Raw genomic sequence first — 13,063 nt, forward strand, 5'->3', positions numbered from 1 at the left:
GTTCCCAGAGATGCTTAGCACTTGTTGGCCCTTTTGCCTTCACTCTGTGGTCCAGCTCCCCCCAAACCATCTTGATTGGGTTCAGGTCCGGTGACTGTGGAGGCCAGGTCATCTGGCGCAACACTCCATCACTCTCCTTCTTGGTCAATTAGCCCTTAAAAAGCCTGGAGGTGTGATTGGGGTCATTGTCCTGTTTAAAAATAAATGATGGTCCAACTAAACGCAAACCGGATGGGATGGAATGCCGCTGCAGGATGCTGTGGTAGCCATGCTGGTTCAGTATGCCTTCAATTTGGAATAAATCCCTAATAGTGTCACCAGCAAAGCACCCCCACGCCATCACACCTCCTCCTCCATGCTTCACAGTGGGAACCAGGCATGTAGAATCTATCTGGTCACCTTTTCTGCGTTGCACAGAGACACGGCGGATGGAACCAAAGATCTCAAATTTGGATTCATCAGATCAAAGCACAGATTTGAACTGGTCTAATGTCCATTCCTTGTGTTTCTTGGCCCAAACAAATCTCTTCTGCTTGTTGCCTCTCCTTAGCAGTGGTTTCCTAGCAGCTATTTGGCCTTGACCATGAAGGCCTGATTTGCGCAGTCTCCTCTTAACAGTTGTTCTAGAGATGTGTCTGTTGCTAGAACTTTGTATGGTATTCATCTGGTCTCTAATCTGAGCTGCTGCCAAGTTGCGATTTCTGAGGCTGGTGACTCAGATGAACTTATCCTTAGCAGCAGAGATGACTCTTGATCTTCCTTTCCTGGGCGGTACTCATGGGAGCCAGTTTTGTGTTAGCGCTTGATGATTTTTGTGACTACACTTGGGGACACATTCAAAGTTTTTGCAATTTTCCGGACTGACTGACCTTAATTTCTTAAAGTAATGATGGCCACTCGTTTCTCTTTACTTATCTGATTGGTTCTTGCCATAATATGAATTCTAACAGTTGTCCAATTGGGCTGTTGGCTGTGTATCAACCTGACTTCTGCACAACACAACTGATGGTCCCAACCCCATTAATAAGGCAACAAATTCCACTAATTAACCCTGACAAGGCACACCTGTAAAGTGAAAACCATTTCAGGTGACTACCTCATGAAGCTCATTGAGAGAACACCAAGGGTTTGCAGCGCTATCAAAAAAGAAAAGGGTGGCTACTTTGAGGAATTTGAAAATATTAGACCTATTTAAGAGTTATTTCACACTTTTAGTTAAGTACATAATTCCATTTGTGTTCATCATAGTTTGATGCCTTCAGTGGAGAAGTACAACATAAATAAAATGAAAATAAAGGAAATGCGTTGAAGGGAAGGTGTAACCAAACTTTTGGCATATATATATATATATATAGATATATATATATATATATATATATATATATATATATATGCGTACGTGCGCACACACACACACACACACACACACACACACAGTGTACACACACACACACACACACACACACACACACACACACACACACACACAACACACACACACACACACACACACACACACACACACACACACACAACACACACACACACACACACACACACACACACACACACACACACACCAACCACACACAACACACACAACACACCACACACACACACACAACACACACCACACACACACACACACACCACCACACTATGTGTGTACCTGGTATGGCCCAGCGAGTCCTTCCAGACAGGCAGCATAGCCACAGGCTTGATGGCACACTCCAGGATGGCCAGAGCCAGTGCAAACTCTCTGGCCTTACTGCACATCTGAACTGCTTTAATCCAATTGGTCCTATAAAACAAGCAAAGCAACATTAGACAATTTTAAAATTTTGTTCAATTTAGGCCCTTTCCCTTTTAGGCTACATTTATTTTTAAGTTTTCTGTCATGGTGTGGTTGTAGTTTTGGAAGAAGTACCTTAATTCTGACCATTTTTTCCATATCTAAACATAAGATGATGTAATCACTTAAAGGCAACAACCTAAAGCACTAAAAGTTAAGTTACACAAGTATCAAAATTGTAACAAACCATTTCCATATCACAGTGCCTGACTCTGTACCTGTGTGAGGCCCAGTTAGGGTGCATGAACGGTGCTGGAACGTTGTTCTCCAGCTGGATGATGGTGATTCTCAGTGTGGAGATGGTCAGAATCTTTGAGCCATGAATGGACCCATTCCACTTAAACTCTCCTGCTGGTGTCATGCAGAACTTATGGGAGAGATGCCGCCTCTTGTCATGGTCCTAATGAAAAGACAAATAACATAGGTTCTGGTCAGGGAAGTTTAAGTATGAGCGTAATGTTATAACTGACAATCCACATGACTTGGGTGTCTTTAAAACAATAGAAGAAACCCTTGAAAACATGCGTAAAAAAGAAAACCCAGAAAGGCGTGGAATCCACTGAGCAACCCTGCAGCTTGTATTTAATGTTTCTGAACATTCAAATGGCAAAAAAAAGATATAGTGCTACTTGCTTCTCTGTGCTGGTGCTTGTTGAGGGCCACAGTGTTAGAACTGTACTGGTTATGATAGACACGGTATTTTCCCTCCTGGCCAAGCTTGAAGTATTGGCTGAGTGTCCCCTTCATCACCACCTCCTTGCCTCGCGTGCTGACACGGGTGACGTCACCTTGTGCATTTACTACTAGGACCTGTAGAGTTAGGGGAAAAAAAAATATGAGTCACCTACATTTATTAAAGACTGCCTTGTAACAACAAAGTTCCTATTCCAATTTATAATACAATGTACAACTTGTTGCAAACCAGATGCTCTGAATATGATAAACATCTTCATTATAGACGCTGACGTGGTTTACTTGCTCATCTGCTTCTGATACTAAACAATGTTTTACGAGAAGACAAGTTACTTTGGGACAATGTTAAATGGCTTTAAGATTGTCAGGTAAATTCTTCCCCAAGGCCATTAACCTCATCTTCATCTAATGCACCTGTGTCAGACACTATGCAGGCATTTTTCATTTATTGTTTGTATGAGCAAAATCATTATCATCTATGGTTCTTCTCACCTCTTTGCCCTCCTTGAAGCCCTTGTTGGCTTCGTGAACAGCAGCGGCCACCTGTTGATTTTTCATCTGGCTAAGCTTGCTTTCTGGGTTTCTTAGCCGGGTCACCATGCGAGTGGCTGCAGACTTCTTACTGCCGGGACCCGTCTCACCATTGGCTGAGTCTTTACCGTCCCCTAAAAACCCCATGCCAGGTTCAGTCAAAGACAGAAGAAGCCAAGTCTTACACAGTAGTGGACTCTATTTGAACTAAGTCCGTTTGATGTGCTATGATAACTGAAAGCAACACCCTGTTGACGGTGGTTACATCAAATATTTATCCATACACACATGCATTTAAAAAAAAAAGTCTGAACATGCGTGTACTGATTTTTGCATGCAGAAAAAAAACTACCAGGTAACATGTGCTGCTTTTCTGTGTTAAGGCTTATTAACTGGGATGTAGAATGTGTACATGAGTAGTATGTATGAATATAGAGGTCAGTTAACGGCATCATCACATAGATAGCTATGACATTACAACAAACAAGACATAATAACGAGGTATTATTTTCTCAGACCTGTGTCATCAAGGCTGGCTAGGGATGACTGGGAGGACTTGTCAGCCAGGTCTGGAGGTTCGGGACCTCTGGGAGGTACCCCAGCTCCCATGCTGCTGTTACTGTTCTCCTCACTGGTCTGGGAGGGCTGGCTCAGGCTGGGGATGCCATCTCCGCTGACACGGACAGAATCTGATGATGTTTTTTCTGCTACACAGACAGAAAATCACAAAGAGGATTGACGTTACATAAACAAGACTAGTTTCTCTAGATTGTATTGTTCTTGCGGTCATCACTCATCATTATAAAACATCATTCAGGGTTTGTTTAAGTGTTTCAGCAAGGTACAGGTGTTAGATGGGGCTTAAGTTACTCAACTTGAAAAACCAAGACAGATTGTTGCATCAAAGCTGTGTAAAATGACCACCAACTAGGAGGTTCATTCTTGTGATCCTTCTGAAATAGGTAAAGCTGTGGCTCCCCCTACTGATAAGTTAAGCATAATACATGCACCAAATAACCACTTAAAAGCAAGGGTGACCAATCCAGGCAAAGGGGCTTTAAAAAGGCTTGTGCATACAGGATTGCACTGACCACAATGAAACTATAAAAGTTCTGTATTTATTAGAATGAATATGTGCAGATCATCGTTAAACATTTTTTAAAAGGGACTACTTAAACAGAAAGATATCTAATCAGAGGTCCTGATCACAAGCAAGCAGCGAAATAAAAGCAAAAAAGAATAAGAATTAATTGCGCCAAGCAACGCAAATACTGTCTTCAGTTGACTGTGGCTTGGTTTCGAGTCATGCTGAGTGCAGTGACAATGCAATCTGATTGAAAATCAATCAATGCTAGAGAGAGCATGATGAGTTAAGAGTTCAAGTGCAAAATGGCTGAAAGTGTTCCAAGGCTGAAGCCAGGTTTCAAGAAATAAAATTTGGACAATTGAAGACAAAAGCCAGCAGCTGGAATGAGAGACACATGCAAAGAGTCAGGCTGAGAAATTGTGAAAAAAAGGAGGAACACCAGAGCACTGGGGGGTATATGGTGAAACAAACAAGTCACTGATTTTAGATTTATTGCACAGTCCTGTGAAGTTGCAGACTTTGGAGTTAAAGCAGATCCCCAAAAAGAGCTTAATGAGGTCAACTTCCACCTGAAATGTCCTTGTATACCTTCGGTGATGTTAGAGACCTCCATATGGGAACATCCCTCTATCAGTGCCTCTGGTGTGGAGGCTGGGGGCTTTGGAGCCTCAGAGGCCAGGCTATAGGTCACGTTGGTGGGGATGGTTTTTGTTGGGGAACAGGTTGCTGGGAGTATACGTCCGTCTGAGATGCTACTGCCACTACTGCCTTCTTGGCCAGTGGGTGGAGCTTCAACAACTACAGATGAACAGCAGCAATGTTGTAAATAATGTGGATTTTATTATATAAAATATGCATTACTTGGAGAGAAGCAGTGATGGCTTGGGCTAACAAATATGGTCAAACTATAATAATCATTTTAAAAACTTAACTTCTAGGTAGTTTTTTTTTTAAGATAAATGCATTTATGGGAATACATATAGACATTTATTTTCATTTAGCTCTTGAAGCCAAATAGCGTACCAAAGCTTACCAAACACGTTGCAATAAATGTCTTATTATTCTATCTTGGGACCTCTTTATTGCACTGGATAATACATATTCAGCAAGACACAGATATACATAAAAATGTGCTTTAAAAACACAGCATTTCTAATTGGTCGAAGAGCCAAATAACAACGGATTTGATTCTTTAATCAATAACTAATTACACCATTGTGATGATGTCCTCTTCTCCAAGGCTCAAAAACAGAATAGAGTGGAGGTACTGAGACCCAAAGAAACTTTTCAGGTCAGACCGTACACCATTTTTATACTACTATTGTCATTACTTTGGGCTACAAATTTGATTGTGTTTTTCAGAATACTTTGTGAAATACAAACATTATACATACCTCCAGCACCTTTTTTCTCTTCCGTGGCCTCTTTTTTTGTCTCCTCCTCTTCTGTCAGATCTTTGCCCTCCTGTTGCCCCTCGTCCTTCCCCTTGGCCTCATCATCTTTGTCCTCAACATCCATCTCCTTCGCCATCTCTAGTCGCGCCTTCTGGGCCTCCTCAGCAGCCCGTCTCTTCACCTCCTCCAGCTCCTCCTCCTTCTTTGCCCGCAACCGCTCCAGGATCTCCTCTGGATGAAAGAAGAAGGTGTAAAAACACAAGATTAAAGTTTTAAGACCAAAGAAATGAAAGGGATGAGCCACTAAATAGCATATGATATTATTGAAATCACACACAACAAGACAATTCTAAAAAGGCATAATGTCAGAAGATACTGAGAACACCCTTTATAAAACTGAGTACACAAAACTAATAAAAAGGAAAAAGGAATATAAGTTGTTATTCAACAAAAAACAAAAGACATCACAAAATACAATAAAAACACCTTATTCCATAGGTAACTAAAAAGACTTGGGAACCAACCCAAAATGACAGAGGGAGTGTTTTTGGAGGCCACATTATGACAGGCTTGAACGTTATATTTAAACTCAAAACTAGAAAAATTGCCTTCCTACAAACCTCCTTCACAAATGGTAGCAGCAAAGACATGGAAAAAGGTTGATGTTGACTGAGAGCAATTAACATCATAACCTGCTGTAAAACACCACGATAAAGTTAGACTGTCGAGTGTGGTCAGAGAAAACAATAGTATCATGATGTGATTCACTACAGTGTTAATATTTTGTGGCAACAGTGATGGTCATATATTGAAAGATAAACAAGTGGAGGACCGTAACCGTAAGTCCTTTACCAGAGTATCACTAATCGGAAGCACCATTAGAAATGTAACATAAGCTGAGCAATATAAAGCCTCCATCTGCACTCTGCAAAACAGCACAAAGAAACCAGAAAAATATGATAAAAACAGACAGAAAAATCCCAATATTGAAACTGAAATGCTCAGGAAAACAATTTACACCAAAAAAATGCCAGTTGTCTCCAATTTGTATTTTATCACTGAAGCATACAATATGTTGTGTGTCTGTGTAGTACAACAGCTTTGATGACACTTGTGGAGAGAAGAAGAAAAACACTGGATGACAGACTATATCTTCAGATTCACACTGCCAGTCATAAAGAGACTCTATAGCTATATAACAACTTTGTTTAAACAAAGCAGAAATTTAATTTAAAAGTCTCTACATCTAGTTTTTCACTTTATGGCACTTTTTAAATCAGTTTTAAAATTGTCATGCATTTTTCTAGATTAGTTTTGAAAACAGCTACCAAATACACAAACCTGATCATGCCAAAAGCAATGTGGGATACAGTAGAGGACATTAAGTGGTTTAACACACTAGTCACAGGGATGAAGTTTCCAGTTTGAAAAGGTTTGACAAAAAATGTCTTCATTCGTTCAAGTGGCATACACTTTCTATATGCCTGTTTAATCTACTTCCTGGGGGTAAAAAGTCAGCCAAGAACCTTCAAGCTATCCATGCACAGCAGATGCTTTATAAAGTGCTAGTTTCCTCTCAGAAACAGAGCAACACCATTTAAAATGTAACACTATGTTCACCCTGTTCACGATTTCATTTTTAAATAAATTTGATTTAAAAAAAATGTCTTTTTTTATTACTTCACTTCTCATTTAATTTCAAATGCTACTACTTTCTTCTGTGAGTTTTAAACATAGACTGTATAAATTAGGTTTGTGCTCCAAGCGCTGCAATGCTCTCCCTTCTCTTCATTGATGCTTCTATGTTTACAGGGTTGTGATGATGCGCAATGTGCTATAGGTGTCAAAAAAATCTGTGTGTGGTTTGGTTAAAAATATTGAGTAAATGTCCTTAGGTTTCATCTTTGTCAATGTCTTTAATACAGCAAATAACGATATATCTTTCCGACCATGAAATTTCCCGTAGATGTGTAGTACCCAGAAATTCCGACATTCCATGTAAAATTGAACACAACAAACAACATAGTCCGTGCCTGGCATCATGGCGGTACCAAAAGTCCTATTTAATTATGACTGTGTCAGATAAATGCATGTGCCTTGCAGTGTATGGTGTTAAAACATGTGGACAGTTTATTACAGGGGGAAATCCCTACATTTTAAAGTAGACTACATTTGAGAAACAAACACAAAGAGGCTAACTTAGCTTACCTTAACAAAAAGGTAAAGGAGTACGCCAAGCCCCCTTTCCCCAAAACAACCCCAGTCTTGATGGACTGTTTACATATCTGTGCTCATCATACGTACATTGTTTGTACTCGTGTTATTGTTGAATACATTGTGAACACATATTTCTAAAATTATATGTTTTTGTTGAGTTATTATTACACAATACTTTTTCTGACCTTTTCAAATCCCCCAACTAAAAACCCATATCACATATTAAAAAAGACTAAAAATAATAGTAAAACTAATAAAAGCCAAACTAAATTAAACTAACAATCCCACTTTAAAAACTAATTGAACTGAATTTGAAAACAAAAAGTCAAAACAAAATAAAAATTAATGAAAAATGCAAAACTATGATAACCTTGGTTTAGTACTGCAAATTTGCGTGGTCAAGGTCAAAAAAATTCTGACAGAGAATCGTGATATCAATTCTAAGCAAAAAAATCTTGATTCATATTCTCCCCAAATCGTGCAGGCCTAGTTCCAAGGCTTAATTGTTATGAACGTCCACTGCGCTGCAGAGCGCACGCTAACCACATGATGTGCTCACAAATGCATCATTTTCACTGACACAGCATGCAAAAAGATACAGATGGATTTGGTAGACACCAACAGACAGAAAGGAATGGATGAGGGACTGAAGGGAAGCTCAAGTGCTGGATACTGGCCAAACTGGGAACAGAGTAAGGTTACATAATAGATGTGTTCATTCCTATGGCCCAGCCATCTATGACTGGGTAGCATTCATGAGTATTGGGGGGAAAGCAGGCAGAGGAGTGGGGAGACAGACATAGAAAGAGAAAGGAAAAAAATACTTTGGGCTTAAACAGATCCTTCTTCCACTTTTTCCACGATTGAACTCAGTGACCGAAAGCATCTCAGATTTTCTGAGAATTGGTTGTTGTTAAACGGAGAAAGAATGAACAACTTTTTACCATTGGCAGCAGTGAGGAAACACTTGTTGCTGCCACGGGCCTTGTTAGTTAGGTCTTCAGTGATGTCCATATGGCGGTGCACCTCATCCCTTATCTCCTCAAGTGCTGCATACAGGTCAGCCTCCCAGTACTGCTTATCCAAACAATCTATGAGCTCAGCTAGCTGGACCTGGGAAGAACAGAGTTAAGGGAGAGTTCAATAAGTGCAATATAAGATTAGCTTAATGCCATGACAGCTACACTGCCAAAGGCAGGGAATGTATTTTCTTACTTAAAAGAAAGAGCAGGATTGTGACACATACAGTGGCTTGAGAAAGTTTACAAAGAAAATGTATGTCCATAAAAGGTTGGATTTCCCTAATTTTTTTGAATGAAGGCATTAGGATCAATTTTCAAAAGATGTTTTTTTATTTCTCTTTTTAATCAACTTTAGCATGGGTGTATAAACTTTCTCAAGCCACTGTAAGAAATTAAGATAATTAACAAGAAAATATTTCCATTTTATTGTGTAAAGAGCACATTATGAAGACCCTGGAGAGACTGGTTCTGGAACAGCTGCAGCCCATGGTCAGACCTCTCCTGGACCCCTTCCAGTTCGCCTACCAGCCCCGACTGGGGGTTGAGGACGCCATCATCTTCCTACTCAACAGCATCTACTCACACCTGGACAAGCCGGCAAGCACGGTGAGGGTCATGTTTTTTGACTTCTCCAGTGCTTTCAACACCATCCGGCTGGCCCACCTGCGTGAAAAGCTGACAGCGATGCAGGTGGATCCGCCCCCCCCTCGTGTCCTGGATTGTTGACTACCTGATTGGCAGACCACAGTGTGTGCGCCTGCAACACTGTGTGTCAGACAGCATGGTCAGCAGCACCGGGGCCCCGCAGGGGACTGTCCTCTCTCCCTTCCTCTTCACCATCTACACCACAGACTTCAACTACCACACAGAGTCCAGCCATCTTCAGAAGTTTTCTGATGACTCTGCTGTGGTTGGATGTATCAGCGAGGGGGACGAGGCTGAGCACAGAGCTGTGGTGGGGGACTTTGTCACATGGTGTGAGCAGAACCATCTACAGCTCAACGTGACAAAGACTAAGGATCTGGTTGTGGATCTAAGGAGAGCCAAGGCACCAGTGAGCCCTGTTTCCATCCAGGGGGTCAGTGTGGACATTGTGGAGGTCCACAAATATCTGGGAGTGCAATTGGACAATAAACTGGACTGGGCCAAGAACACTCAAGCCCTCTAGAGGAAGGGCCAAAGCCGTCTCTATTTTCTGGAGGAGGCTGAGGTCCTTCAACATCTGCAGGATGATGCTGAGGATGTTTGATGAGTCTTTGGTGGCCAGTGCTATCCTGTTTGCAGTTGCATGCTGAGGCAGCAGGCTAAGGGTAGCGGACGCCAACAGATTCAATAAACTGATCCGCAAGGCCAGTGACGTTGTGGGGGTTGAGCTGGACTCTCTGTCGGTGGTGTCAGAGAGGAGGATTCTGTCCAAACTACATCTTGGACAATGTCTCGCACCCACTCCATGACTTGCTGCTCAATCACAGAAGCACTTTTAAGTAAAAGACTCATTCTCCTAAATGCACCACAGAGCGCCACAGGAAGTCATTCCTGCCTGTGGCCATCAAGCTTTATAACTCCTCCCTCTAAGTGTCTGACACACAGACACTTAGTGAGGTTCAAACTGGACAATATTATCTGTTTTGTGCAATAACACTGGCTAGAAATGTGTGTAATACTGCTACCATTATTATTATTATACTATTATTATTATTATTATTATTATTATTATTACTACTACTTCTACTTTTCACCATTACAACTCCTTAATTATGTAAAAACCGTATCATAACATTCCTTTAACTATGTAAATACCGTACATATCCACACTCCTTATATTTCTTTATTTATATTATATTTATATATATTATATTTATATTTCTACTTGATTATTTATACTATTTGTGCAACTGCAACAGATAATTTCCCTTCAGGGATCAATAAAGTATTTCTGATTCTGATACAGCAGTAAGATAAAACCATGAGTGGCATTTACCTTGGTGCTGTAGTACCAGATGGCTTTGTCCTCCTGCTCGCCATCCTCTTCACTGTAACAGAGACAGGAGAGAAATAAATTAGGAAACACAATAGTAAGGATTAGGACAAACAGGGAAAAGATGATGATAAAACTGGAAGATATATGCTCTAAACATGATTTATTTCTATATCCTGTTTTGTCGCTTAATGTGTTCAATGCTATTTGTTTGCAAAATGAACGTGACGTTTAATGAGCGGAGCGTAAAGCGTCCAAATTACCTTAATATTGGCAATGCAGCCCGGCCGGTGGTTTTACAACATTGCAAAAGAATTGATAGAGCAAGTATATAAAATAGACATTTGTATATCTTTTTGACTATATATACACACACACGTCTCATGTGCTGCTCAAGCAGCGCTGAAACGTGTGCATGCTAGATATAATGACACGCGAGTGTATAAGATGCGTTTCCAGACAAAATAGAATAGTAAAAGGTGTTTATGTCATTTTGACACAAATATACAAATTAATTACATGTTGATGTTTGAAAGTCTCTAGGTTTAAAATATTGCATTTGTCATACAGATCAAAATATTCTGTAACCTATTTTCCTTCAATACCGCCAACATTGTCTTGCTTTAATCAAATCAGTAGCCTATGTATTGAACAAACTCTCTCCCCATATGTCAAACAAGGGTGATCCAAATCTGTTGGCACTATGTCCAGAGATAGCCCTCCCTGTACATCACCTAGCAGCAGTGCCACGCCAGACGGGTTTCTGGTGTGTAGGACATAGAAAAATCCACACAGCTGACACGCAACAGAAACGCCACGCTCGCACGACGCAGCCACTGTGTAGCCGGCGATGAGTTCATGTAGCAGCAGAGTGGAATATTTGACAGCTTTTCTGTTCAGCATGGTTCATGCTGAAGCACTGTGGAACCTGAGGCCATGTAACAAGACACCACACCCACACACACCCACAAACACACACACACACACACACACAACACAACACACACACACACACACCACACACACCACACAACCAACACACACACACACAAACACACACAACACCACCACACACACCACACACACACACACACCACACACTACTTAGAGCACAAACACACACAGCCTCTGAAGGGAGAGTAAAGTCAGCAACCAGCACCTGCTGGGCGCCAATTCGGAGAGCAGGACGAAGCTACAACATTAAAAAAAAAAAAAAAAAAAAAAAAAAAAAAAGAGTGAAGTGCATCAATGACAAATCTTGGGCCACCTACCCTTATAAATCATATATTATTCAGGTGATCCATGCTTTTTTATGTTTTATGAAGCAGGCTTCTGCTGCTGATGACCCAGCACACACACACCATATGTGACTGCTTCATAGCAAAATAATTTACTAATATATGGGACCAATACTGCTGATTGCCAGGTTAATTATATTGAGGGACGCACTTATTTTTGGTTTATGAAACATCAGGTCCAGCCTCCATGCAGATCTGTACTGAGGCCCTAAGCTTGTGGTATGTTTAACTTTGTACTAGGGGTGTGACGAGACACCCAGCCCACGAGACAAGACACAAGATTCACGACATCGAGACAAGACTACAACACTAAAAGAAAACTTCAATGAAGAAATGACACTGGAAAAATAGTCCATTATTCCATCAAAAGTCACAAAATGAAAAACTGAACTGAAAAAAGTACTGAAAGGTTTTGCCACAAATTTACACGGTTACTTATTTCATATGTATGGAAGAGAGAGTCTCTTACTCAGACAACCAAGGTTACAACATAACCAAGCATTTTCTGGCAGTAGTTGAGAGCAGTTGTGTTGTACTTAAATTTGTCATTGTACAGTAGACTGAGAAAAATAAACTTATTTTAATATTTTTTTCACATTGATTAGTTCTGAAGCACAAATGATAAACCATCAAACACTCAACAGATCATTTTTGTGAAGACAGATGCTCTTTTCTCCTCCTCTGCATTTAATTAATAGCATCGGTAAACGAGGAAGCAGGCTACTCTGTATTGCTTTCTGACCATTATGGGCCAAAGGAAGAACATTTCTCTTTAATTAATATAATTAAAAGTAAAGTTTGTTTTTTCTGTCCGCTAGCCGAATTGTTTTACACACGCACGCACACACACGCACACACACACACACACAGAACATCATTCATTGCACGTACATCCAGTCACACAAACTTTCCTCTGTGCTCTCTACTTAGATGCAAGTCTCGTCCAAGAGAGGGTGAGCAAGCGGCGGTACTCTAGTTGTAACGCTCGGTT

The 13,063-nt window shown here is 40.7% G+C and overlaps 1 protein-coding gene across 7 annotated transcripts in view; it reads right to left on the bottom strand.

The window, feature by feature from the left end:
* LOC116670708 (nucleosome-remodeling factor subunit BPTF) overlaps positions 1-13,063 on the bottom strand; it is a 75,602-nt gene that overhangs the window by 57,293 nt on the left and 5,246 nt on the right. For 4 of the 7 annotated variants that reach the window (XM_032501356.1, XM_032501341.1, XM_032501340.1 and 1 more), the window contains exons 3-11: positions 10,778-10,829; positions 8,719-8,887; positions 5,558-5,788; positions 4,752-4,961; positions 3,595-3,783; positions 3,038-3,210; positions 2,486-2,662; positions 2,071-2,252; positions 1,670-1,801 (exon numbers count right to left, since the gene is read on the bottom strand). In XM_032501356.1, the coding sequence (XP_032357247.1) occupies positions 1,670-1,801; positions 2,071-2,252; positions 2,486-2,662; positions 3,038-3,210; positions 3,595-3,783; positions 4,752-4,961; positions 5,558-5,788; positions 8,719-8,887; positions 10,778-10,829 (1,515 nt within the window). The remainder of the gene's footprint in view (positions 1-1,669; positions 1,802-2,070; positions 2,253-2,485; positions 2,663-3,037; positions 3,211-3,594; positions 3,784-4,751; positions 4,962-5,557; positions 5,789-8,718; positions 8,888-10,777; positions 10,830-13,063) is intronic. The other 3 variants (XM_032501348.1, XM_032501384.1, XM_032501374.1) reach the window with 3 other exon arrangements.

Source organism: Etheostoma spectabile, chromosome 2 (assembly GCF_008692095.1).
Source record: "Etheostoma spectabile isolate EspeVRDwgs_2016 chromosome 2, UIUC_Espe_1.0, whole genome shotgun sequence".
NCBI classification, from domain to species: Eukaryota; Metazoa; Chordata; class Actinopteri; order Perciformes; family Percidae; genus Etheostoma; species Etheostoma spectabile.